The following is a 27639-nucleotide window of genomic DNA, read 5'->3' as shown; positions in this document are numbered from 1 at the left end:
TTTGGTGTCACCCAATAAATAGATCTAATCCCCCTTCATTTTGTTGCCTGATGTGCTAGGACAGTCAAAAGTAACTTTATACCTTGGTTTTTCTTTACTTTTCTCTTTTTTCCCCTAACTTGATGCTTCCCTTGAAGTACAAAGAGCAGCCAACTAGACACTGTGTGTGTTGTCGCATTCACCCCCGACAGGGTCCTAAAAACACACGGACCAAGATGGAACTGGACACATGCACCCATAGGTTCCAGGACGAAGTCTCCTTTGTGTGAGTTACTGATCAGATGCATCAGTTAAAATCAGCAACATTTTGGGGCGCCTGGGTGGCTCAGGGGGTTAAGCATCTGAGTTGGTTTTGGCTCAGGCCATGTTCTCATGGTGTGTGAGATGGAGCCCCACGCCAGGCTCTGTGCTGACAGTGCAGCAGCACTGCTTGGGATTCTCCCTCTCCCTCTCTCTCTCTGCCCCTCCTCCACTCATGCTCTCTCTCTCTCTCAAAATAAATAAACGTTAAAAAAAAATCAGCAACACTTCCTACCTAAATGTTAAGTACCGGAATGATCTGCTTCCAGAGCCAATTCACTCCACATGCACATGGCCCAATCCTGCCCCAAGTTCAGCATGTGGCTTTTGGGTACAGCTCCAGGCTCAGAGCTCTAGAACCGGATTGCTCTCCCCTTGAAAATGCTGACCAGGTGACTTCTTGGCAGGCAGAGCCCTGGGACATTTAGCTCAAACAAAGGTCACTTTTGGGAGCCAGCCCTTTGGAGACTATCTCATGCCTTGTTAGTGCCCCAGCACAGAAGAGGCAAGTTGGCCTTTCCGGGGCTTGAGCCAGCTGTTGTCCTTTCCAGGCAAGGCTCTTCTCCGGGGTTCTTGCTCAGGGTCTGAGTTTATATTCTCGAGAAACAAAATGAAGCTTAGTTGACACTTTTCATCTGGGTCCCAGGAGATGAGAAGAACAAAACAGAAAATCTCACTTGACTGCCACGTTTCTGTCCCGGGTCCACTGTAGGAAAAGGAGAAGAGAAGCTTCTCTCTATATCTTTCTCATTTAACCTCTCTTGTCCAAGGCTATGTGGGTAACATTTGAACGAAGGCAGACCAGGAAGATGGAATTGTCCTAGGCCTGAGGCTTGGGGCCACACTAGCAGAGAAAAGCTGGATTATTATGGTGAAAGCAAACAGAGGTTGAGATATCATCCACTGCCTGTAGGGAAAAGGTGATATATGTGTACTCAATAGGAATGTGACAGCCCAACATTCCTACCCAAGACCTGCTGATCTGAAAGAGAACTTTCATTTAATCCCATGATAGCTCATCACTACCCAGCCTTGCCCGGACCCCTTACCCGTCAGAAGCTGCTACGGGGGAGGGTGGGCTCCGTTCTCTTCTTTTGGCTGTCTTCCTGTAAAGCCCTGTCTTTAAACTAGTGTGGTGAACTCACTGTATAATTAGAAAGCAAACAAACTGGCTCCAAGGGAACATTTATAATTTAGGTAAAGATTTGTGTATAAGCAATGATTCATGCTTTGTTGGATGTCTAAAAATAGACAATCTGATTTTGTTGAAAGATTTCTAGCTTCCACTGTATTTTAACCATTTTGTGACTATCTCTGAATTATTAAGACAGCTATATAGTTGCTGTCTAAAAGAAAAATCTTTTTTTTTTTTCAACGTTTATTTATTTTTGGGACAGAGAGAGACAGAGCATGAACGGGGGAGGGGCAGAGAGAGAGAGGGAGACACAGAATCGGAAACAGGCTCCAGGCTCTGAGCCATCAGCCCAGAGCCCGATGCGGGGCTCGAACTCACAGACCGCAAGATCGTGACCTGGCTGAAGTCGGATGCTTAACCGACTCCGCCACCCAGGCGCCCCTAAAAGAAAAATCTTTTGATTCAACCATGTCTTGTAGATTTATTGCCACCACTAAGTCAAAAGACATAAGGTTGGGAAAATATTGTCCACACACAAGGGAAAAAAAAAAAGTTCATTGCTTAATATATGAAGAGATCTTATAAATCAATAAGAAGACAAATAGAAAAATGAGCAAAGGGAATTGACAGATCACAAAAGTTAATACAAATGGCTTTTAAATGTACAAAATGATGTGCAATTTCATTTATTAAAGATGTAAATGAAAGCAGCGAGATACTATTTTTGCCTTTCAGATTTCAGGCATCAAATTTTAATAATACTCTTTATTAGTGAGGATGCAGGAGAATAGGCATTCTCATACATCGACAGAAATGTAGATTGGGACAGCCTCTTTGGAAGAAATTTAACAATATCAACCATATTTGAAAATTCACATACCTTGTTACATGTATCTCTTAGGATGTAACAAACTACTCCAAAACTTCATGACTACATTTATAATTATTTTGCTTGTGATTTTGAGGGTCAGAAATTGAGGAATGGTAAGGTTGGTGGTTCTTCTCTAATTGGTATGGTGTCAGCTGAAGTGGCTGGGAGGGTCCCCTTCCAATTAATCTTTTAGGAATTTATCCTACAAACAAGTATGAGCAAAGATATATGACCAGGGGTCTTCATTAGAAAATTAGTAATAGCAAAATACAGGATTAACCTAAATGTCCATTGACAGCCCAATGTATTTATGCCCATGCAGTGGAGAATCTGGTACCTATTAAAAAGAATGATACACTGGGCTGATGGCTCAGAGCCTGGAGCCTGTTTCCGTTTCTGTGTCTCCTTCTCTCTCTGCCCCTCGCCCGTTCATGCTCTGTCTCTCTCTGTCCCAAAAATAAATAAACGTTGAAAAAAAAAATTTAAAAAGAATGATACAGTGCCAGGTATTGATAGTGAATGAGCTCCGAGATATAACTTCAAATTAAAAAGTCAGTGACACTTGGGTGGCTCAGTCGGTTAAGTGTCTGACTTCGGCTCGGGTCATGATCTCACAGTTTGTGAGTTTAAGCCCCGCATTGGGCTCTCTGCTGTCAGCGTAGAGCCTGGAGCCTGTTTCACATTCTGTGTCTCCTTTTCTCTCTGCCCCTCCCCCGAGCTTTCTCTCTTTCTCTCAAAAATAAATAAACACCCCCCAAAATTAAGTCACGGAAACCTTGAAAGGTACCTCTGGAAAGAAATGTTTTTACAAGCCCTTTACAATAAACATGTGGAAACTACATATGAAACCTAGCTCAGGTGCATGTTAGACTGTTGAAGACACAAAGAGAGAAGGACATTCTGACTGGGGTCTTGGTGCTACTCACTTCTCATCTTCCCCAATTACTCTCTAGTCCTGCTCAGTCCGAAGTCTAAATCCTGTTCTCTTGCATGGATAGGAAAGCTATCCTTGGACATCCACATCTTGCAGTTCTTTTCACTGGTCATGTGACCATGGCCTTTGGAACCAGCCATCATGGGGTTTTGCCTCTACTTCTTATGAGCTATTTGACCAAGATATTTAATCTCCCCAAGCCTCAGTCTCCTCACTTGTAAACTGGGGGTATAACGGTATCTACTTCTCAGGAATAACAGGGTTAAAAAGATGAGTACACAGATTTGGCACAGTGCCTGGCAGGAAGGACATAGCCTTTAGTGTTTATACCATTGTCACAACATATTACCCAAATCCACTGTTGGGGGGGGCAGGAATCTGTGGGAGACTTGGGAGGTGGGCAGTTACTTAGGTATGGTTCCAACAGTTCAGATTACAAGTGCCAAGCCATGTGGAATGAGGCCCACCACCTTCCCACCCATCGGTTCCTTGAGATAAGGCCTGGCCGAATGGTGAGATCTGTGGTTTCAACACTGGCTAAGCACAGTCACCTGAGGCTCTTTATTTTTTTTTAATTTTTTTTTTTCAACGTTTATTTATTTTTGGGACAGAGAGAGACAGAGCATGAACGGGGGAGGGGCAGAGAGAGAGGGAGACACAGAATCGGAAACGGGCTCCAGGCTCTGAGCCATCAGCCCAGAGCCTGACGCGGGGCTCCAACTCACGGACCGCGAGATCGTGACCTGGCTGAAGTCGGATGCTCAACCGACTGCACCACCCAGGCGCCCCGATCCTGAGGCTCTTTAAAAGTCCTCTCCCAGGGATGCCTGGGTGGCAGAGTCGGTTAAGCTCTCTACTCGATTTCGGCTCAGGTCATGATCTCATGGTTTCATGGGTTCGAGCCCCGCATTGGGCTCTGCACACTGACTGCACAGACCACATAGAGCCTGCTTGGGATTCTCCCTCTACTCTCTCGCTGTCCCTCCCCCACTCACATTTGCTTTGTCTCTCTCAAAATAAATAAATAAACATAAGCAAAAAAAGACCTCTCCCAGGCCTGGGAAAATACTGAATTACAGAGGGGCACAGGCATTTGTTTTTTCATGTTGTAGAAAAATGTCATAAATATGTACATGCCTCCACTTTCTTCATGGCCTCCACCACCACTAAAGGAGACTCAAACTTGGCAGCAGTTTCTTCTTCCCCTCCTCCAAGATTCTTTGAACTTTTGTAATAAAGAGCTAGGAATTCTTAATGCTCTCCAGTCAAAGACCGCCAGGTACACACCTGCAGTTGAACAAACTGGGTACATTGATTGCTGCAATGATGGGGAACACATGGCATGAGGAACCACTGGGCATCTCAGTAAGACACTGTTAGAAAGGACTTACAGGATTTGGGCTTGTGTTACTGATTTTGGAGAGAGTTAAAGCAGCAGGACTTTTCTCAGTGTTTGATGCCTCAGGAAGGAGGAGTAATTCCATGATTGGGTGTATCAATGAGTCCGATCTAGCAGGAGGAACAAGGAGAGTGAAACTAAATCTGCCATTGGTGAAGAAACAGCAGTACTCATATTAGCCAGGACACAAAGATGTTTGGTCTTTTTTTTTTTTCTTTTAGCTTATTTATTTATTTTGAGAGAGCTATGTGCGCAAGTAGTGGGAGGGCAGAGAGGGAGAGGGAGAGAGAGAATCTCTAGAAGGCTCCTCAGTGTCAGTGCAGAGCCCAATGTGGGGCTGGATCTCATGAACTCTGAGATCATGACCTGAGCCAAAATCAAGAGTCGGAGGTTTAACCAACTGAGCCCCCCAGGCACCCCAAGTCATTTTTACAATGTGGACAATGTTCATGGATTGTCTGTGTTCAGATATGATTACAGAATGGTTCTGTTTTTGTCTTGACCCGTCATGGTTACAGATGGCCTTGTCTGATGCTGATGTCCTGTGGAATTGACTATGTGCAACAGGAGAACTATGAATGTCAGCTCAGCTCCTAGCAACACCGATGTCTATCACATAAGACCAGGTCAACTTCCAGATGTCTGAAAAGGCAGAAGAGAGGAGTCAAGGACAGAAGTGGGTGGACAGGATTTCAGTTTTCTGGGAGGTAACTACAGAGCTTCTGTAGAGTGTGCAAGAGAAGTAAGGGAGCAGGAAGGTTGAGTGGGTTAATAAAAATTGCTGTGGACACTATGTCCACTTTGTGGTTTTCAATATTTTTTCAATATAAAATTGAAACTACAAATTAAAAACTTGAGCAATTTTGAATTGGCTTTTAGTTGCTGAGATGTGTTCCCTCTATTGTAATATTGCTCTGCCACCAGTCATGTAGATCAGGAGCTTAAAAGAGGCAGGCTTTCAAAGCCAAGAAGTTCTGAGCCACTGTCTTATAGCCCAGGGCTCCAGTTCCAGCTAAGACTGATGCCTCAATAGTGGTGGTGTTTGAAGAAGGAGCAGAGACAGGGTTGCCTGGATGGCTCAGTCCGTTAAGCATCAGACTTCAACTTTGGCTCAGGTCATGATCTCACAGTTCATGAGTTTGGGCCACCATTGGGCTCTGTGCTGACAGAGCAGAGCCTGCTTGGGTTTCTCTGCGTCTCTCTCTTCCTCTCTCCCCTGCTCCTGCTCTCCCTTTCAATCTCTATCAAAATAAATAAACATTAAAAAAAAAAGGGGGGGGGCACCTGGGTGGCTCAGTCGGTTAAGCGGCCGACTTCGGCTCAGGTCATGATCTCGCGGTCCGTGAGTTCGAGCCCCGCATCGGGCTCTGTGTTGACAGCTCAGAGCCTGGAGCCTGTTTCAGATTCTGTGTCTCCCTCTCTCTGACCCTCCCCTGTTCATGCTCTGTCTCTCTCTGTCTCAAAAATAAATAAACATTTAAAAAAAAAAAAAGGAGCAGAGACAGGAGGGCACAATGAGAAGCCAGGCTCAGGTGTCTGTTGTCTCCATTCCCTAGAAGATCCAAGCAGACAGAGTTCCTCAGTTTCCCAGTGCCACCAGAAAGTGGTAGCTTTGATCCTTGGTCTGAATTCTGGGTCCTTGCTATTGCCACCAGCAAAACTTATCATTCAAGGATGCCAGGATGGGGGACACAGTCCCTGCCCTCAGGCACTGGAGAACTGAAAGTGCTCAGCAAAGGGCCCCTTAGTCCTTTCTAGGGATGGAGCATTTCTTGGCAGAGCCAGTAGTCACAGGATAGAGGTTTGTGAAGTAGGGACAAGGAAGGCTGAGGTCTAGCAGGGAGGAAAGCACTGCTATTGGCAGTGAACTTAGAGCATCTCTGAAGTCCGGAGAACCCCAAAGGCAAAGACCTTGAGAACCAGACTCCAAGGCTGGAGTGACCTCTATCCAAGCCACAGGAGACATGCTTACATGCAGCTCCTAACGGACCCACTGAAGGCAGCAGTAGCGAATACACAATGCACCCCCTGTGGTTCAGATGGCTGGCCAGAGGGCCTAGATTAATGCGGGTGGTAGGAGAAATGGAGAAAAGGCGTGCAAAAATCGGAGATAAGAGCCTACTGTGGGAGTCAAAGAGCTGGACGAGTTTTGGAAATGGAGGATGTGGAGGGGGAGAATTGGTCCAGGAGTAACTTAGCATCTGAACTGCACACAGGAGAGGAACAGAGACACCAGCCCTTCGGGCCGATGTGTTTACTCAGCGAAGCTTGAAAGGAATTGTGGCCGTCTGGTGCCCTTGGGGCCCGCTCAGGGGTTCCCTACCGAGGGGGCTGTCGGGACCCCCAGGGGCCCGAGCCCGCGCACCACTGGCGCTGAAGACACGCCCGCCGGGTCAGGCGGCGCTGGAGGCGGACGGGCGAGGGCCGCGGTCGCCCTTCCTCCTCCTCCTCTCCCGCTTCTCCGGCCGGGAGTAGGAGGCTTGTGTCCGGCGGGGGAACGAGTGTCCAACCCCCGGGCCCGGGACTAAGGCCGGAGAGCGGACCCCACGGGGTGGGGGGCGGGGCGCGGGCGATCCCGGGGGCAGCGCCGCCACTCCGCGCTCCCGCCCCCGGTGGCCGGACGTGGCACCTCCCCCGCGGCGGCCGGAGCCTGGAGGTGGGGTCGGGAGCCGGAGCCCGGGGCTCTGATGTCACCGCGCGGCCGCCGGCGCCCAGGAGCGCGTCTCGGGCTGGAGTTCAGGTACGCTGCGGGGTCGACCGGCGGGATCCCCTTCCCAGCGGGGGCAGGACGCGCCCCGCGGCGGGGAGGGCTGGGGGGTGGGGCTGGGGCGCCGCGGAGCACCCGCGAGTCGTTAGTCTGGAGGTGTTCGCCCCGCGCCTAGTCTGGACTGCGCGGGTCGAGTCGGGCCCTGCGTGCGGGTACTTTTGGCTGAGCGGGCGGGGAGGACGCAGACACCGAGAGACTGAGGCTGCCGGGGGAGCGCGCCGTGTGGCCAGCGCAGGCAGCGGGGTCTCTGTCCGCGACCCCCGGCTCCCGCCCTGCTGCCGCCGAGTCGCGGAACAATGCGGGCCCCCCTCGCCCAAGCTCCCGCAGTCTCCCGCATGGGTCTGAGCCCTCCTTCCCCAACGCTGCACTCCACAGGAAAGGCCCCGAAATGTGCCGGCCCGCGGCCATCGGCTCTCCCGGCATCCCCGGGGTCCCGCTATCGCGCCACACCGCGTGACTCTGCCGCCCCCTGTGGTCGCCAGGCTTGCGCCTCTCTCCCGCCTCGACTCTCCAGAGCTCGAAGCCCCAGGTATGTGGCCCGCCCACGACCGCGGCCTCCGCTCCCCGGGTGCAGCCAGCATCCCGCCTTTTCTGCGCGCGGCGCGGCCCAGAGCTCGAGTCTCTGGGGACTCCATGTGGGCTAGAGCGACGGAGAGCGGAGGCTGCGCGGGCTGCACCATCCGGGAGGACCAGCCTGGAGAAAGGGCCCTCAGGGGATGGGAGAGCCCGCGGAACTTCCCCACATCTGGGGCGCTGGCATTCAAGACGCGTCCCTGGACCCAGAAGCTCACTGTGGCAGGGACACTGCGGGTGCAGGCAGTGTCCCCACAGTGAGCCTAGTTCTGAGGGAAGAACCATCCTAGAGGGGTGGCCTGGACAGCCTCTCCATAGAGAGGTCAAATGTGAGGTGGTCTTTGAGATAGTGTGCTTTAATTCCTGGTCATCGTTGATCATGTGAGGTTGTCTACCCTTCTGGTCACCTTACCTGTATTGGTGAGGTTTGAGGAGCCAGAAAGTTCCCAAACTTGCCACAGACACTATAAAGCCCACAGGCCCCAGACGGAATGAGCACTGGACCCCTGGCCAGTCCCCATCCCAGCTTCTTCCTTCCTGAGACTGTCACCTCTACCTCCCAGGCCTCCAGCTCTGAACACTGAAGTCATCTTGGTCTCCTTTTCCTCTCTTGCTCTTTCATTCAGAGGATGAGTATACGTGACCTCCACCTGCTGGACCCCCATCTGGCCGTTTTCTAGCAAGGATTCCATGCTGCCCCCCCCCCCACCCCAACCCCCTGGCTCTGGAGAGGCTTGGCAGAAGGCCTGAAGAGCTCCTTGAGCTCTAGGCTTTGGACTTCACTTCTATGTAGGTACTGGCTCTGCAGCCCCCGCCCCCAGCTGACACTAATGCCGGTGCTAGGGCTCCAGGGGTGCAGCCACCCCCAGCCACAGTGGCTGGCTGGACAGCAAGAGGCTCCTGCAGCCCATCAAGTGTGCAGACTCCTTGCTTTGTGTGTTGAGACCCCACAACACACTAAAGGAGCTGCATCCTCATAGCACAGCAGTGAGCATCCTGCATGGTTATCAGTCTCCTGGGGCCACCGTTAGAAAAGTATCCTCAAGACAAGTTAAGGGTAAAAAGCAAACGTATGTGCACACAGTTTTATTTTCTTATCCATTCAAGCTGTTTTTATTTGGTGACCTCAGAATCCTCGGTGAACACAATAACTCACAAATAAGATAAAATTTTCAAGGCCTTTTTGGAGGAACCTTTTTTATATCCGAACAGTCACTTGCCTATAGATGCAGGAAGCCAACAGTGGACAGACATAGGTAGCATGAGTCAGAGGAAACAATACTCCCAAGCTGGAATCAGAATAGGAAGAGAGAGGGCTAGTGTCCAGGTGCCTAGGGTGGGTTTCCTAGAGGAGGTAACTGTCCTCACCGGAGCTGCTACTCAGAGTGGCTTCTGGTCTTCCTCAAGTCCAGAGAGTGGAAACACTCTGCAAAAGAGGCCCCCAAACCTGAGTGTGAGGACCAACCTGCTGGGCTGGTCTTAGTGGGCATAAAGATGCCTCCAAGTCAGCAATCTCAAGATGCTCTGGTCCCAGGTCAGCTGACAGCCACTCCTGAGAATGTTGCAGGTACTGCCTCTGCCTTCTAGGAAACACTGTATCCTCACTCCTAACTGCCCCTTCTGCCTGTGACCTGCACTCTGTAGCATCTGGGGCCTTGGGGAAGGGGGTGAAGGGTGACCATGAGTTCCAGTTTAGGCAGCTCAAATAAGTCTGCTTTTCAGTACCCGCTCCAGCTGCCAGTCACCCTCCTCTGCACCCCTTACCAAGCCAGCTCAGGCAAAGCAAGCCCTTCCCCTCCCCAAAGTCTCCAGAGCCCTTATGGAACCTCAGTTTCCCAAGACTCGATGCACTCCCACTCAATGCAACTCCTCCCCACTCTCTCTTCTTGGCCCTGGGGAGGTACTGATTTCTGGCCTCTCCTGCTGCACCTGTGCTTGCCTGCTCTTTTTGCTCCTGATAATGCATGAGAAACCTGGGCAGTGGCAGTTGCCTCATTCATTCTGTCCCCATTCACCAGAAAAGACAACTAGGGAGAGAAGAGTGGGCAGAAGCAAAGGACCTCTCTTCCTTCTCCACCAAAGCCACCCTCCATGCACTCATTGCAAATCTACTCCTTTCCGTGCCATTCAACAACTATTTCTTTAACATCGACTTCATGCCAGGCACTGAGGGGACAGAGATGAGTAAGTGCAGAGCCTGTTCTCTGGAAGCTCAGGGGTTGGAATGGGAAGAGGGAATCAGAATTGCAAGTAAGCCAACAATTACATAGGGTGATGAGTGCTGTGTTGGGGGGAAGCTCAGGACACCGTAGGCGGTCCCAAAAGGTCTGGAGACCTTTAAGCTGGTCCCAGTAGGAGGAGTAGCAGGACAAAGTCTGGGGTGTGAGGCTCCAAAGCAGAGACCATATTATTCTGGAATCTGCCAGTATTTTGAGAGGAGGTGAGGGTGACTGTTTCCCACAGTGGAGTTTGGGCTTTGTTGGAGGACTCAGGCAGTTGGGGGGGTGGTGTGAGGGTAAACTGACTTTCAGCAGGGTTTGCTTCTAGGAAATTGATTCTGGCTGCAGTAAGCTTGGAGGCAGGCCCAAATTCCAGGCCGGGCTCTGCTTCTTACCAGCCATGTGCCCCTGGGCAAATCATTTCCCCCTAAAAACCTCCATGTCCTCATCTGTAAAACGCAGATAGCAGTTATAAGGATCAAGATAAATATTTATATAAAGCACTGGGAACATAACTGACACAGAGGAGGAAGGGAGGCTGTGAAGCTGTCCCTACCACCTGACCTGGGTCTCCCCCCCCCCCTCCTTTCTTGGCTCCCCTGTGATCTCAGAACGTTCTTGACCATTGTTTATCAGGGAAAGATCACATGGAGAAGCTAACAAAGCTGGCAGGAAGCAGCCTGGGTGGGACTGGGTTGGGGGGGGAAGGAATATGGGTACATTCTCAGCGCTCCAGGAGGTGCCAGGGTAAAGGCGGGCTACGGGCCAGGAGAACCCCAGGAGGGAATGGGCCAGTTGCCAATTCCTTCCCCTGAGCTAAGGGAGAATAGTTAAGGCCCTCAAATTCCGCTCCCAGGGGCTGGCCCCACCGCCTATGCCATCCCTGACCCGGGAAATGGCAGCACTAAAGATCCTGTGACCAAAGAGGGGATGTGTAAGCACCTGGCTGTCCCTGTTGGAGTGGCCAGCCTTTCCCGGCTCCTCCCCCACGGCGCCATCTGTGTTCTTCCAGGATCCACGGAGCTGGTCTAAGCACTCACCTGTGAGCCATGGAGGCCCTGGGGCCTGGGGGCGACCGCGCCTCCCCAGCCTCGTCCACTCGCAGCCTGGACCTGCGGCGGCTGTCCGCGCGCGCCGACTCGGCCTACAGCTCTTTCTCCGCGGCCTCCGGCGCTCCAGAGCCGCGCACGCCGTCGCCTGGAACTGACCTCCTCCCTTATCTAGACTGGGACTACGTGCGCGTGGTGTGGGGTGGCCCAGCCTCCGCCGCGCCCGCCGCCGGCCTTCGGGCGTCCCCGCAGCCCCGGCCCGCGGCCGCCGCGCGCAGTGGGCTGCGGCTCCCAGAGGTCCAGGGAACGTCGGGGCCGCTCAGCCGGCAGGCCACCCCGCTGCTGTTTGCTCTGGCGGCCGAGGCGGAGGCGGAGGCGCGGGCCGTCGAGCCGCCCAGCCCACCGGCCTCGCGGGCTGCCTACCGCCAGCGGCTGCAGGGCGCGCAACGGCGAGTGCTCCGGGAGACGTCCTTCCAGCGCAAGGAGCTCCGCATGAGCCTGCCCGCCCGCCTGCGGCCCGCTGCACCCGCGCGGCCCCCCGCGGCGCACCCGCGCTCCGCCTCGCTCAGCCATCCGGGCGGGGAAGTGGAGCCGGGGCGCTCTGGGGCTCCTGCGCGGGGACCAGTCGGCCGGGGGCGCCTAGCCACCCAGCAGCGGAAGTGGTGCTTCTCTGAGCCAGGGAAGCTGGATCGCGTGGGTCGAGGCGGTGGATCTGTGGGGGGATGTTCGAGTGACGCCTGCTCCAGCTCTGGCTTTGCCGGGCCCGAGCCCCAGGAGCGCAGGGTGCTGGCAGAGTTGGAAGATCACCAGATCAGATGGCTGCCTGAGACGCAGCCTCGAGGCACAGAGGATCCAGAACCGCGGTCCCTGAAGTTCGGTGACGCCCATAGGCCTTCCAGACGGAGTCGGAGCGCTTCAGGCGAAGTCTTGGCTCCCTGGGGAGGTTCAGGAGGGGTCACGCCCGTTGTTCAGGTGTGGAAGATAGGCTGCAGGCTTGGGGTAGGGGACATCTGGGAAAATGAAAACTTGAGCTACATTTCAAGCAACTGTTTGCCTTTCCAGGTTGCTCCCCAAGGAGCAGAAACCCCCAGACTGTTGTTTCAGACCAAACTTTCCAGGTGAGAGACATGGACCACCAGGGGACCAGAAGTTGGAGAGAAGCAGTTTTCATAGCTCTTGTCCAAGAAAAGAGAGGGCCCATCACCTACCCTCAGTTTGGGCCTTCTGATTTTGTCTTTTACAAACGACATCCCTTACTATTCCCCCCACCTCCTGCTGTGTCTTCTGGTGCAGCACCTAGAGCTTCCTTTCTGGTCACTGTAGTCAGTGTGGGGTCCCTTCCTCCAGGTTCCTGACTCAGAAGGAAGCTGCAGTGTTGTGTCCTGCCGAGTGCCTCCAGAGCAGTCCTGCAGACCGTGAACAGAGGGTCTCAGAGACATGCCTTGGGTCTGCCCGACTCCCTTCCCTTCCTGATGATGAGGTTTTCCTGGAAGACGTCCCCTTGGTCAGAATGAGATCACCTCCAGACACCCATGCGCCCACAGGAAACCCAACCAGGTGAGTTGCCTCTTGCTTCCAAGCTGAATGAGATACCTCTTTCCCACACATAACAACAAAATTCTAGAGGGGAATGGAACCTTCTCTAGCCTGGCAGCCTGGCTTGTGGGGATGGAGACAGGTGGCCCTTGGAGGCCAGTGCTTGTCTTTGGACAGAGTTTTTTCTTACTCATTGTTTCTTCCACTTCCAGTGTCCATGTCTCTGACCAGCAGTATGAAACCGGCTTGGGCCAGGGGGTTGACCAAGCTGGAGTCCCCCCAGAGCACCCCCTCCATGAGCACCCAGAGACTGCAGGGGCAGATGACAGCTGGCGGAGGATAAATGGTTCTGTGAGCATTACCAGGACTACATGCTGTAGCCCCCCTGGGACTGCAAATGGTGACATTCCAACCTTCAACCCCACTGGACTGCTGACCATTGACCCACTTGCAGCTACAGACCCCCTCAAACCTCTTCCAGTTGATGTCCTGGAACCTCCAGGCAACAGTACCCCAGGTGCTCCTGGCCGTACTGCCCTAGCTTGGGGCACTGGCCAGCCTGTTTCCAGGCCAACATGGCACAGTCTGCGCCTTGAGGAGCTGGTTCAGGAGCTGGCCAGACTGGATCCCTCTATGAGTGACACACTCACTTCCTGTCCCAGTCCAGAGCCACCCCTGGGTCTGCTAGATGGGCTGATTCCTTTAGCTGAGGTCTGGGCTGCGATGAGGCCAGCCGGTGAGGAGGCTGGAAAGGACGCTGCTGGTACTCCTGAGCCAGGGTGAGTGTGGGGGGCACTAGGGACTAGGGGGATTCTAAGTCCCTGCACTCTGGTGGGTGGCAGGGAGGATAACCCAGGGAGCTCTGGTTTTGTACCCAGGTGCTATCTATTTAGCTCCAGCCAGCTCCCGCCAACTTCTCAGGAGATGAGGTCTGAAAACCATACCACCCACCCTGTGCCTGACCAACCCTGTGGTCAGGGTCTCCCTGATCCAAACAGCATCGAAGCCAAGAAAGTGAGTGTGGAGGGGTTGGTGGAGACTGGGTGGGGCAACAGCCCAGAGTATGGGCTAAGAATTCAGAGTCTGGCCTCACCTTTAAGTACCCACGCCCTCCCTGCAGATGGAGCTAGCCAATCTCCTCCAAAAGATGCTGCGGGACCTTCAGGCAGAACAGGAGCGGCTGCACCGGGTGGCCCAGGATTGGGCCAGGCGCGGGGCTGCTCTGGAGGCCGTGGTGGGCCAGACCTGTGCCCCCCGCGACCTAGAGCGGTTCAGCAGGTTCATGGCCGACCTAGAGCGCGTGCTTGGCCTGCTGCTGCTGCTGGGCATTCGCCTGGCCCGCGTGCGCCGCGCGCTGGCCCGGGAGGGCGCAGACGGCGACCCAGACGAGCAGGTGACAGGGGTTCCGGCCGGGGGAGCGCGGGGTGGTGAGGGGCCTGCCGGCTTCTGGGACCATCCTGGGAACCACGGCGCCATCTCCGTGCTCACGGCGCGCTCTCCCTGCGACTGCAGGCCTCTCTGCTGCAGCGACTCGGTCTCCTGAACCGGCAGCAGGAAGACGCCAAGGAGCTGAAGGAGCACGTGGCGCGGCGCGAGCGGGCCCTGCGGGAGGTGCTGGTGAAGGCCCTGCCCGCGGAGGAGCTGCGCGCCTATCGAGCCTTGCTGGCGGGCAAGGCCGCCGTTCTGGCCCAGCAGCGCAGCCTAGACGAGCGGGTCCGGCTCCTTCAGGACCAACTGGACGCCGTCAGGAGCGACCTTGGCCGTCGTCCCCTGCCTCCCAGGATGACCTTGCCCCCAGAGACCCGTTCTCCAGATAAACCGTCTTTCCCTCTGCCCCTCATCTAATTACAGGCAGTGGGGGTGGGGAGCATTTCTCTGCGCCTCACCGACATAACTGGGGGTGACGCTTGTTTACTCGGTGCTTTTCCCTTGGGGCGGGGAAGACCCTGACCGGGTCTTCCCAGAATTCTTCTAAGTGTTTTTATGTGGTCTTACCCAAGTCTTGTGGATTATTTGGTAATTAATTTATGGATTTTTACAACTGCAGTATTTCCCCTTTTTGTGATGAGAGACTCAGTCCAGGCTGGTTGGAGGGAGAGGAGACAAATTAGAGGAGCATTTAAATTTAAGATGAAAAACGGTCTTTTTACTTGTCTTTTCTTTCTTTCTCTTAATAATAATTGATGTGAGAAATGTGTGTCACCTGGAGGGATCTTGTTTACAGACCATGGACACCAGCCTTGCCTGAGCAGAGCAAAAGAGGGATTTGTTGGAGGGCATCAGTCAGGTGTGGGAATCCCTAGGAAGACTATACAGGCTTGAAACCGGTCGCGACCAAGGGAATGCTGGGCCCTCAACTCAGTTGCCACCAGTAATCCTTCCCAGTTCTGGTGACTGCGTCACTACCACAAAAGCCTAGGCCTGATTGGCCGAATCCAGGTCTCTTTTGCTGGGTCTTACCTCAAGTTGAAGGTGAGGCATGAGGGCCCTCCCTGGAAACCTAGAATGTGGGGGCTGAGGACCTGGAGAGGCAGCTGAGCTTGTATGCTAGAGAGGCTGGGGTGGGGGTGCCTTGGGGTTGGGAGTGGGAGGAAGGTGCTGGTGTGGAACGAAACAGAGGACACATACTCCCCTCTATTTGCGCATCAGCCCTGTGTACACAGAATCAATGTTAAGTTCTCAGATATACATGTGAGAATGTGCTTTAGTATTTGCAGCTGCAAACGCCAGGGCTGAGAACATAGTTCATGCAAATGTTCGGTGTATTTTTGGAAGCTGGGCACAGTAAAAGGCATGTGTATGTGTATTTAAAGCCAACTGACCCCAAAGTGAGAAATCTCTGCTTCTGGGCTTGTTTTCTGATGCGTATTGTCACTAAGTGCAACTGGTTGGGAATTTTAAATGGTCGTATTCATAACAAAGCATTAGTTATAACAGTCGGGCTATTGAGCATAGAACAATGCTAACATTGTGCCTTTTTATAAAAAACATATGGGGCTCCTGCTGAAGCAGTTGTGGGTTCTAACATTATGCTTTGCTTCTCTCCTTTGAACACTGTGGGCGGGGCCTCCGCTCCAAAGTCCTCTGCCTAGCAGGGCAGCTCGCTTTGAAACAGTCTGGATGGAATCTACTTATTTCTGCCTCTTGGCCGGTAGAGTCCCCACTGCATTCTCCCATTGTGATACTCTTAGAAAAACACTTAACAGTCATCAGGCCAACGGAAATTGTGTACTTCAGACAAAGCACTTCCAGCCCGGGATGGGCTTGAGGAGCAGTGCCTGTCATTGTTCCGTTTAACTGCACTTTGGTTCTGTCTGGGGTTTTCCACGGAGAGTTATGAGGCTCCTGTGCTTGTCTTCACCAGATGGAGAGTGCGGCCACACCTCCTGCACCCATCTTTCCGTTTTGCCTCTGTCTTCTTCTTTCTCCCTTTTATGCCCCTTCCACACCGTTATTCCCTCAAGGTGCAAGAAGGTGCACTATACATGTAGAGCACTGGCACCACAGGCTAAGACTTTTAGCGGTGCTGTGTGAGCCGGCGCCAGAAGGTCGGTGAATTCGACCAGCCGGGGCGCTGCCAGCAGAGGGCACTGTTCTCCTTGTGATGAAAGCTACCTGTATTTCATAACGCCTCGTCTACAGCTAGGAGGGCTTCTGGGCTAACCACAGGGGCTTTGCCTTCCCTGCTGAGCAGTGCTCGTTAGGCCTGACGGCTGGATCTGAGCCTTTTTGCTTCTGTCGGAAAGGAATTCTGGCCAGCCACTGGGCCTTCGTTGGAAAGTTGTTGGTTAATGAGAAGTGGGGAGCAGGGAAGCCGGAGGTGTTGATATCGAGTTATCAGTATCAAAAAGAGCCTTACTTAGTCCCCCAGGGTGGAAAAGAGGGTTTCATGGGTCTCTTTTGGGGGTTCTGCCTCTGTGTCTTTTTTTTTTTTTTAACGTTTATTTATTTTTGAGACAGAGAGAGACAGAGAATGAACAGGGGAGGGACAGAGAGAGAGGGAGACACAGAATCGGAAGCAGGCTCCAGGCTCTGAGCCATCAGCCCAGAGCCTGACGCGGGGCTCGAACTCACGGACCGGGAGATCGTGACCTGAGCTGAAGTCGGAGGCTTAACCGACTGAGCCACCCAGGCGCCCCTGCTTCTGTGTCTTTAAGCCGTCAGCACACGCACCCGCTCGCCCCCAGCCCCGCTGCCTGCGGCGGTGTCCCTGGTTTTTTGCAGAGGGGCAGGCTTCGGCTGGCGTTGTTGCTAGGCAACAGCAGTCCCGCGGCCGCCTCCCCAGCTCCCCTAGCCCCGCCCCCGCTGCGCCTCCTAATGTGGATTTAATTAGTGTACTTTTTACCTTCAGACTGTGAATTGGAAACGGAATAGGGAAGCAGCGTTCCGCGGCGCCCCAAACCGGCGCGCAATCTGTCTGGAACAGACTGCTCTGCATACGGCGTACCTCCGGGAGCGGCTGCTGTAAACCTCAGGGATCCTCTCGGGAGCAAATCACCTTGCTGTTCATGCACATGTAAATCAGAAGCTTGTGAGGCGATTTAGGTCAAAGATGGTTGAGAATTGCAGAGAGAAGAGAAGGAAGGGGAGTGTGGGGGCAGAGGGAGGAGGGGCAGGAGCCAGCAATTGCTGTAAAGCAATCCTCTCAACACCCCCCACCCCGGTAGTGTTACCATCTCAGGCTGGCTACAGTTTAGACCATCACGGTAGGGGGTTTACCTGTTGTTGAAACTTAAATCAGCACCAACTGAGGGCGCCTGGGTGGCGCAGTCGGTTAAGCGTCCGACTTCAGCCAGGTCACGATCTCGCGGTCCGTGAGTTCGAGCCCCGCGTCAGGCTCTGGGCTGATGGCTCGGAGCCTGGAGCCTGTTTCCGATTCTGTGTCTCCCTCTCTCTCTGCCCCTCCCCCATTCATGCTCTGTCTCTCTCTGTCCCAAAAATAAATAAACGTTGAAAAAAAAATAAAATAAATCAGCACCAACTGTCCTCTAGGAAGACCCCCCCCCCCTCCGCCACCAGGAGATATCTGGACAAATTCCAACCCTTCCCCCCCCACCCCCGCACCTGCCCAACTTGTTTCTCCATCTCTTCCTTTTTTCCTCTTCCCTGTAGTAACACCTGAGGCCACCTCTGCTTCACAGGCTCAAGTCCAGAGATGTGGTAGTTCTGGAAGGGTAAGGCCAGGACAGAGGTTCAAGGCAAAAAGCTATCTGGAGAACCATAAAGAGTCTATTTATGAAACCATTTTAAAAGGTCAAATAATTTCTTCCAGGAAAAGGTGAAAAAAAAAAGGGGAGGGGCGGAGAATATGGGTCCTGGGTGGTCCCAGCTTTATAATTGTGTTGAGAAGTGCTTTCAGTCCAGCTGGCTGAATGACATCTGGTTAGGTCTGGAAGGCGGGTTAGGGATGCTAGAGGAATGTGTATTAAGAAAGACATTGTGGTATCTATTTTTAACTAAAGTGATATCATACAGAACATGAGATAATCTCCTTTTGGTGGGAATATTTTTCCCAGCAGCTGCCATTGTTACTTATGTATACAGATACTAACATGGTAAAAGAGTGCTGATCGTGTAAAGCAAAGCCACAAATCAGAGCTATTTGGTTTTGGAATGCAGCCAGATACCCCTATGGGACCAACTGGGCACCCCGGTGATATTTCAGGATGGTGTTGCAGTTCCCAAGGAGCTATACCTACTTCTTTCCTATGCCCCACCCTCCTCACAGCCTGTAGGATAGGTACGGCCAGTCTTATGTCCCATGAAGGAGGGAGACAGAGTTTGGAGAATTAGGTGATTTGCCTAAGGTCACTAGATGAGTAAGGGCTGAGATAAGACCACCTCGCTTTTCTGCACCAGGACACTGTGATGGAAAAGAGCACCAGAAGACCATCCCTTTCTGACAGTCACTAGCTGTGAAGCCTGGACAAGATGCTTACAATTTGTTGTGGTGTCAGTTTCCTTGCTTTAAAATCAAGATACTAACAGAACATACTTGATAAGGTTGAGGTTAATACTTGTGCAGTGGTTAGAAGCATGCTGGTGCTTAATAAATGCAGGCCATATGTATATCACCACATATACCCTGGTCTTCATTAGATAAGTGAGACACGTTTAAGAACAACCCCCAGCCTCCCTGAAAGGAAGTGTAAACCTTTATTTAAAAGCTTGCTCTGGGTGACTCATACACATCTATATCAATGATCAACTTCTCCTGCATTAAAAAGAGTGATTCTTTTCCCTGTGATGATTCTAGCCAGCTAAATTGTCTTAACTTATAAGCAACATTTATTTATTTATTTATTTATTTATTTATTTATTTATTTATTTATTTAATGTCATTTGTTGGCAATACCCCTCACAGGTATACCTCCTGCTAGGCAATATATGTTACTTGAAAACTTTCCATATGCACATCAAAGTGTAATTTCCTACTGATTTACTCTATAGTTTTAGAAAGTCTTGACCTGTAAGGAAAACACAGTGGTTTTTAACCTAAGTTTTAGGCTTATTGATCCTGAACTCCTGCCAAATGTTTTACTTCACTTGGAAGGCGTGCAGCATGCCCTTCTGAAACACAAAGATTCTTCTGGCAGCTTAAGTAACCCTCCTCTGATTTGAGTGTGCAATAAACATTAGTTCCTATTATTACTACTTTGCTGGTTTAGATTTTGTCTTTCTCCAGGCAGGTCATACCTGTGTTTGTGACCTTTGTTATACTTTTTCAGTCAAGCCTCTCTTTTACCATGGAAAATCTCTAATATTTTATTCCATCTTCTACACCTTCAGCAACTGAGATTGCTATAATTATTGCCTCCCACAATTTTTCTGCAGAGGCAGATTTAATTTGCATTTTTAAATAATTTATGCAGTTTAGCTAGAGTTCCAGGCAAGGAAGGTAGAAAGGGTCAGATTAGAGCCTACATTCATCTATTTTTTTTTTTTTTTTTTTTTTTTTTGGTAACTGTGTGTGGCTGATGCCTTTATTTTGCAGATCAATTCAAACTCTTTCAATAATAGAATGCCAGGAAGAGAATGAAGAGAAACTGAAGACATTTAGATTAGAAGACAGAAAAATACAGTAGCAAGAGCTGTAGAATGTTGAAGGGGAGTGCATTATCACACAAGCAGAAACAAAATGAGAGACTTGTTTATTTCATTGCTTAAATCAAAACATTCCATTAAGGATTGCCTTAAATAATGTCAGATGCCTCACTGATACATATAGAAGGGAGGAGCCGCACTCTCCTCTGCCACAAGAACTATTTGATAGAAGTAATGACATGCAGACACAGTTCGCAAAAGCAGAGCATTACCACAATAAGATACACAAAAAGGCTGGTTGAGCAAATAGATTCCCCATCTTTCAAAGACAAAAAGAGCCACTATAGTTACAATGTGTTGAGCCTGGGACCTCTTGGTGATATCTACAAACCTTTGCAATTATAGATGTGAGCAAATGTCTGGGGAAGTTAGGCCATTCCTCTAAGTTCACTGAGCAAAGAAATTCTGCATTTGCTATTTTGGAATAAGTTGTTTGCTTTCAGATGGCTTTTATGATTATTTATTTTTGACAGAGAGAGAGAGACAGAGCATGAGTAGGAGAGGGGCAGAGAGAGAGGGAGACACAGAATCCCAAGCAGGCTCCAGGCTCTGAGCTGTCAGCACAGAGTCCGACGCGGGGCTCGACCCGGGCTGAAGTCAGACGCTCAACCTACTGAGCCACTCAGGCGCCCGCTTTCAGATGGCTTTTAAAGATGGATGTAACATACTTTTTGTTTTTATAGAATTTTCACATAAAATAGTAGCTCTTTAAGTGTACCCACTATTATTTAACCAGTTATTTTTCTGGTGTAATGCTATGACATTTTTTTCTTTGAATATTTACGTACTGCATCGAAAGGCTCAGCCAGATTTGAAAAACCAGATTCAGGAACATGGCACAATGGTGCATTCACAAATAAATCACACTTAAAAAATTAAAGATTCATGCCAAATCAAAAAAAATCACCCACCAGTGCCAAAGACATTTTGTATTTCATCATAAAGACAACCACAAATTAAAAGTATTTGCCAAAATGCCTCTTTCTCTCAGTTAAATCATTCTTTCTCCCAAGATGCACTTGCTTCCTAATATTTAGCATTCACAGCACAACTGAAATTAATTACATTCACAATGGTCACATTCTGTCTCCAAGACTCTCTAGAATCTTGAACGCCTAAAATGAGGTAGGTAAAGGTTTAAGGGTTTTGTTGGTTGGGACTAATTTCCTTTAGATCTTGATCATCTGTTTTTTAAATAGAACTCCAAAATATTTAGCAAAAGATTGAAAATGAGCATTTTGCCTAAAAATGGAAAAATATAATTTCAAAAGGCTATTATGAAAATTGTTTTACCTCATTTCAATTTAAAAATAGGATAAAAGCATCAGATTACAAAACCACTCTGTATCTTAAAGCTCACAAACTATCCAACACCACACAACATTTAGAAACCCTTGCTCTAGTTCTGGCTTGGGAGTGTGTAGATGCAGAGGTCCGGGTAACTCATGCAGGGGCCCTTAACTTCTGATCCTAAAATTCAAGTCTCCCAAGTTCAAGCCTGATTTCTGGAATTTGTTATAGGTGGCGCTCTCTCAGATCTTGATTCCCATCTTCGCAGACAGATCAAGCTTCACGCAGAAGCTAGAGGCGTAGGCCCACCTGGGTAAAACAGGCTGCAGTGGAGAAAGCTGGAAATAGGATGTAGCCACAGGTGTTGAGCCACTGTTCTGGGCAGGCTTGGACTGAGGGGCAGGCTGGGTTACATCAACCAAGCTGAGCCTCAGGGACTGTCAGGTTGTGGGAGGCAGGCTGGGCACTAGCCCAGCGAAGGGCCCCGGAGTAGGTCGACGAGAGATTTCTGAAAAAGCCGGTAGGCCACTGCGGGTCTTAGGCTTTTTACGTGGAGCCATGGGCGAGGCACCCAAGAACTTGCTCAAGGAGCCTGACTTCCTCAAGCCCCGAGCCAGGTCTTGGAGCATCAGGTCGTCGGCCAGGACACCCAGAAACGCGCTGGTGGTGGAACTGAGGATGGTGGCAGCCACTTGCACCGGGCGCCGGGTCGCAAGCGTGCCACCACTAGCTCCGGTAGCATCGAGCTCGCTAGAGCTTCGAAGGCTTGGGTCGCCGAGCAGGCGGCGGAGCGCGTAGGAGGCGCCGGGAGGCAGGTATTGGTAGGCGCGCCGTCCGCTGTGGTCACGCACATGCACCTGCGCACCCAGGCGCACCACCAGCAGCACGGCGGCATCCTCGTGGCCGTGCAGAGCGGCCAGGTGCAGTGGCGTGTAGCCGCCGTGTGAGCGCGCGTTCACGTCGACAGGCGCGCCCCCGCGCCGCGCGACCTCCACCAGCTGCAGCGCCATCTCCCGGTCTCCGCTCTTGGCGGCCCAATGCAAGGCCGTGAAACCAGATATGAAGTCGCGCTTGGCCGCCAGGCCGCGGTCGCGCAGCAGCAGCCCGTGCAGCTGGTGGGTCCAGCAGCCCGCGGCCGCCCGCACTAGCCACTCGTGCTCGGTCGGCTCCAGAGGCACGGCGGACGGCGGCGGCGCGGCGGGCACTTCCTCGGTGTCTGGGCTCAGCAGGCGCGGGCCGGCGCGCGACAGGCGCCTCAGGTGTGGGGAGCGGCCCGGGCCCAGGCTGAGGCCCAGGCCAGACTCTTCCACCGAGAGCCGCCGCAACAGCAGTGGGGAGCTCCGGGGGCTCGGTTCTTCCGACAGCTGCCGGCGCAGGCCCTGTTCCTCGGCCCGGATCCGGAGGGCGGAGGGGGCCGGAACGCAGCGCACCGGCAGCATGCAGGGCTTTGGCGGCGGCGCGTGCCGAGGGAGTGGTAGAGCTTCTTTCGTGGCTCGATGCCCAGGTTCCTGGTCCAGCGACTCCGCTTGGGACAAGACCTCCTCCGACGGTGACCTAGACGGCGGGGCCACGTCTGCAGAGAGTTCCTCAGAGGGCAGGGCTAGCTCAAAGGCTGGAATCTGGGAGTCGGAGGGTCCCCCTGACTGCTGGGCCAGACCTAACAACAGCTCCCCGTTCGGCTGAGTGGGCTCAGAGGCCGGATCCCCGGGGGTGTCCTGTGGCTCTAATGGCTGGGCCGGGTCCTCAAGTGGTTCCACCAACTGCTGCTCTGCAGGCAGGGATGGAACCCCCGAGCCGGGGGTTTCCCCCTGTGAGACGGAAGTGATGTTCGACGGAGGGTCTGGTATCGCGGGGGTGCCGGGGACGCACGAGGCCAGGGGCTCTGGTCCCTCCCGGGGCCTAGGTTTCTTCCTCAGCACCACGAACTTGACGCCGTCAAACTCCCTCACCACAGCCACGTCGTTGACAAATTGCTTGAAGCGGTCCCTGCGGGCGGCACGGCCGCGCGGGTCGCCGGCATCCAGGAGCGGCTTAAAGCGGCTCACCAGATCCGAGTTGCGCACCTTGCCGCCGTGTTCCTGCAGGAAGCCCAGCACGGCCGCCTGGCTCACTCCGGCGGCCGCGGCGGCGGCCGCGGCGGCTAGCGCCATGGTCAGTCCCGTCCCGCGGGAGAGCGGAGGCCACCCCCTGCCACCCGCCCTCGGTTCCCGGCTGCCGGGGCAGGTGGACGTCGCCGCGCCCGCTGGGACTAGCCGGAGCAGAGGTTCCGGGAGTCACGTCCTCCTCCGCCACGCTCACCTGTTTTCACTGAGGCGGGACGGGCGTGACCATGAAGCTGGACCCCGGTCACGCCCGCGCCGCGGGGCCCGGGTGTCTCCTGGAGAAAGGTGCGGGGGGCCGCGGCGCGCGCCCACCGCCTCCGCTGCGCCAGGCCCCCAGTCTTCGGGGTAGGTTTCTGCCTTTGTATTCTGTCCAATGGGCGCCAGGCTCCATCGCCCGTGCTCGGTGCTCGCCTTACAGGTGACGGTTGCCACCAGGGCCGCGGAGGGAGTGGGGGAGCGGAAATTATCCACTGCACCCCTCCCAAGCCGGGAATTAAAGGCGCAGTGCCATGGTTCAGCTGGCTCCCGGTTGCTAGGTGGGCGTGTTTCCCAGGGATGCCGTGGTCGACCGGAGAGGGAAGGATTTTTATTTCCATAAGGAATAGTTAACCCCCACAAAATATCAGGAGATTACTTAAAAGCAATATTTTATTTAAAGACCATCGGTATCTTTCCAATTGTCGATTCCTCTGCGTTTCACGGAGGAAAACGGCTTCTTGCAATCTGCAGCAAAGACAGTTCATTGTGCATGGCCATGTATGTTACCCGAGGTTTAGAAGAGACGTTTAAATTTTTTTTTTTTTTAGTGTTTTTTTATTTTTGAGACAGAGAGAGACAGAGTGTGAGCAGGGGAGGGGCAGAGAGAGAGGGAGGCACAGAATCTGAAGCAGCTCCAGGCTCTGAGCTGTCAGCACAGAGCCCGACCCAGGGCTCTAACTCACGAACCGCGACATCATGACCTGAGCAGAAGTCGGAAGCTTAACCAACTGAGCCACCCAGGCGCCCCTAGAAGAGACGTTTTAAAAAGCAGTAGTTTCATGATAAAAGAGTACATTTTCACATGGAATTTTGAGAATAAAACCACAAAAGACACAATGAAGAAGAAACATCACTTGAAATCACCATTAACGTTTTGAAAGAATTGTTCTTCTCCACCATACACATGAGTATGCTGTGCTTTAAAACAAGGAAACAAAATTATAATTGTGCTGTATTTAAAATTTTTCTTTAATACGTAAATATATATTGAGCACCTAGTTTGTGCCAGTACCTTTTCAGGCTGTAATACATCAGTTAGCAAGACAGATAAAACCCCCTAACCTAGTAGAGCTCATGGGTTGGGGGAGGTGGGGGACAGAAGTAATATGGTGCATTCGAAAATTGAATAATATGCTAGATGAATACTATGGAGAAAATAAAGCAGAGTAAAACAGAGGAGGGGCAGACTGCCATTTTGCACCCTGTGTTCAGGGTAGGACTCTTCTGAAGGTCCCATTATACAAAGACTTGAAGAGATCAGGTAGTTATGTAGCTAGGTAGAAGAAGCTTTTCGGCTGAGTAAGCCACCAGGGCAAAAAAAATAGGATCAGCTTAATTTTCAAACACCATACTACAAGTAGATACCCAGAGGTGCCACTCAGTAGTAGTTAGCGAGAATAAGACAGGAGTCAAAATGCCACACTTGAAGCATAGCTCTCTACCTTGGAACTTGCTTGATCTCTCTGCACTTCAGTTTTCTTATCTGTAAAGTGGGGATGATAATAATGCTTACCTCAACACGTCATTGTGAGGATTAAGTGAGAAAATAAACACAAAATACTTAAAACAATACTTGGCCCACAGTGAACATTCAAATTGTTATTAGTTGTATAGCAACTATTATACTATTATCACTGACTAAAACAAAAACGAGAGCAGTGAAATATGAAAGACCATCTTTTCCCCAATCCCATTTCCCAGGGTGATTTCTATCTTTAGTCCTATTTCCACAATGCTTAGTATTTAATCTTTTTTCTCCCATTTCATAGTGTGAACATTTTCCTCAATGACATTATCTATTCTTTAAAAATATATGGTTTTTGAGCCTATGTGGCTCAGTCAATTAAACATCTGACTTTGGCTCAGGTCATGGTTTCATAGTTCGTTGGTTCGAGCCCCGCGTCCAGCTCTACACTGACAGCTCAGAGCCTGGAGCCTGCTTTGGATTCTGTGTGTTTCTCTCTCCCTGCCTCTCCCCCGCTTATGTGCTCTCTCTCTCTCTCTCTCTCTCTCTCTCTCTCTCTCTCTCTCTCTGTCTCTCTCTCTCTCAAAAATAAATAGGTAAACTTTTCAAAAAACATAAAAATGTATGATTTTTAAACTAAAAAAATTTAATAACTTTTAAAAAAAGATTTTTTTTTTTTTTTGAGAGAGGGAGAGTGCAAGTGGGGAAGGGGCAGAGAGAGAAGGGAACAAAAAATCCACAGGGGGCTTTGAGCTGACAGCAGACCGCCTGATGCGGGGCTCGAACTCACGAACCATGAGACCATGACCTGAGCCAAAGTTGGATGCTCAACTAACTGAGCCACCCAGCTGCCCCTTTAATAAAATTTTTAATGTTTATTTTTGAGAGAGAGAGAGAGCAAGCAGGAGAGGGGCAGAGACAAAGGAGAACAGAGGAAACGAAGCAGGATCTGTGTTAACAGTAGCAAGACAAATGTTGGGCTCAAATTCACAAACTGTGAGATCATGATCTGAGCTGAAGTTGGACGCTTAACCGACTGAGCCACCCAGACGCCTCTAAAAATGCATTTTTATTATGGCATCAAATAAATGTAGTAGTATTACACTTTGTTTTCTTATAGTTGGCAGTCTGTATTATTTCCAGTTTTTAATTCTTATGAATGGTGGTGCTCATATACAAAACTTTGTGCACATTTCTGATTAATTCCTTAGGGTAGAATCCTACAAGTCTAATCACTAGGTCAAAGGGAATTATTTTCTTTTTCTTTTTTTTTATTTAAAAAAAAATTTTTAATGTTTTTATTTACTTTTGAGACAGGGAGAGACAGAGCATGAGCAGGGGAGGGGCAGACACAGAATCCCAAGCAGGCTCCAGGCTCTGAGCTGTCAGCACAGAGCCCGATGCGGGGCTCGAACTCACAGACTGTGAGATCATGACCTGAGCTGAAGTCAGACGCCTAACCGATGGAGCCATCCAGGCGCCCCAAAGGGAATTATTTTCAAAACTCTTGAAACTTAATGCTAAACTGTTTTCCAGAAAAGTTACAGCCCCATGAAAGTACCTTGCCTTTTCCTCAATGGTGCTGAGTAGGATCTTTTAACTTGTCATTTTCGAAGGTGAAAAGTTGTATCTCACTCTAGTTCCTATTTATTTTATTACTAATGACGTTAAACTTTTCCCATCTTATTTATTGGCTATTTGAATTTGTTCTTTTGTGAATTGCCTTTCTCCCCTTTCCCCATTCATTTTTCTTGTTGATATGTAGTTATTAACCTTTTATTATATATGTTGTCAATATTTTCCAAGTTTGTCATTTGCCTTTTAATTTTGTTTATTGATGACAACCATTTATAAATTGTAGATATTGTATCCTTTTAGCTTAAGAATGTTAGTGCAAAATCAGAAGGTACATCTCCCGGAGAGCCTGTGTGGCTCAGTCGGTTAAGCGTCTGACTTTGGCTCAGGCCATGATCTCACAGTTCGTGAGTTTGAGTCCCGCATCGGTCTCTGTGCTGACAGCTCAGGGCCTAGAGCCTGCTTTGGATTCTGTGTCTCCCTCTCTCTCTGTCCCTCCATGCTCATGCTCTGTATCTCTCAAAAATAAATAAACATTAAAAAAAAAAAAGAAGGTACATCTCCCATTTAAAGGATAACTTTTAGGGGCATCTGGGTAGCTCAGTGGGTTGAGTATCAGACTCGATTTCTGCTAAGGTCATGATCCCAGGGTCGTGGGATTGAGCCCTGAATCAGGCTCCGCACTGAGTGTGGAACCTGCGTGATTCTCTCCCTCCCTCTGCCCCTCTCCCTACCCCAGCCCCCCCTCCGCTTTGTCTCTCTCTCTCTCTAAAATAAAAATAAATAAATAAAATAAAGGAGAACTTCTGAGGTCAATTTATTTAGTAATATTAAACAGTCTACATCAGAATCATAACAATGCCCTTCAAAGAAGTTTTTGCATTTTAAATATACAATGAGAACAGCGATCAGCTATCATTTATCTAAATAGTTATCTTTAAACTCAGCTTTTCTTTAAAGTCAGCTGAAATCCCACCCCTGTAAAGTCTTCTGCAACTGCCGCAGGTGCAGCGAGCCAGATACTCAGGGGAGAAGGCACTACCTGCCTTTGGGGAGCTCAGT

At 51.0% G+C, this 27639-nt stretch overlaps 2 protein-coding genes across 8 annotated transcripts; one reads left to right on the top strand and one right to left on the bottom strand.

The window, feature by feature from the left end:
* The first annotated feature begins 7236 nt into the window (after nucleotides 1-7236).
* On the top strand, nucleotides 7237-15619 carry SHROOM1 (shroom family member 1). 7 transcript variants are annotated; one of them, XM_045058834.1, is made up of 9 exons: nucleotides 7796-7935; nucleotides 8606-8768; nucleotides 11211-12219; nucleotides 12310-12365; nucleotides 12595-12804; nucleotides 12996-13562; nucleotides 13662-13797; nucleotides 13904-14176; nucleotides 14296-15619. In XM_045058834.1, exons 3-9 carry the CDS (start codon nucleotides 11248-11250, stop codon nucleotides 14626-14628), a joined length of 2547 nt encoding a protein of 848 aa, XP_044914769.1. In that variant the 5' UTR covers nucleotides 7796-7935; nucleotides 8606-8768; nucleotides 11211-11247; the 3' UTR covers nucleotides 14629-15619. The 7 variants fall into 7 exon arrangements, with proteins under 7 accessions (XP_023110833.2, XP_044914769.1, XP_044914764.1 ...); XM_045058829.1 differs by having other exon boundaries at nucleotides 8606-8772; XM_045058838.1 differs by lacking the exon at nucleotides 8606-8768 and adding an exon at nucleotides 9998-10163 and having other exon boundaries at nucleotides 7806-7935.
* Nucleotides 15620-19915: 4296 nt separating this feature from the next.
* Nucleotides 19916-23795, bottom strand: SOWAHA (sosondowah ankyrin repeat domain family member A). The gene has a single exon (XM_023255054.2). The coding sequence runs from the start codon at nucleotides 23325-23327 to the stop codon at nucleotides 21618-21620; it is 1710 nt and encodes a 569-aa protein (XP_023110822.2). The 5' UTR covers nucleotides 23328-23795; the 3' UTR covers nucleotides 19916-21617.
* Nucleotides 23796-27639: the final 3844 nt, after the last annotated feature.

The sequence above is a fragment of the Felis catus genome, chromosome A1, assembly GCF_018350175.1.
Source record: "Felis catus isolate Fca126 chromosome A1, F.catus_Fca126_mat1.0, whole genome shotgun sequence".
NCBI lineage: Eukaryota > Metazoa > Chordata > Mammalia > Carnivora > Felidae > Felis > Felis catus.
The sequence above is the reverse complement of the archived record's forward strand: the minus strand, read 5'-3'. Positions and strand labels throughout refer to the sequence as shown.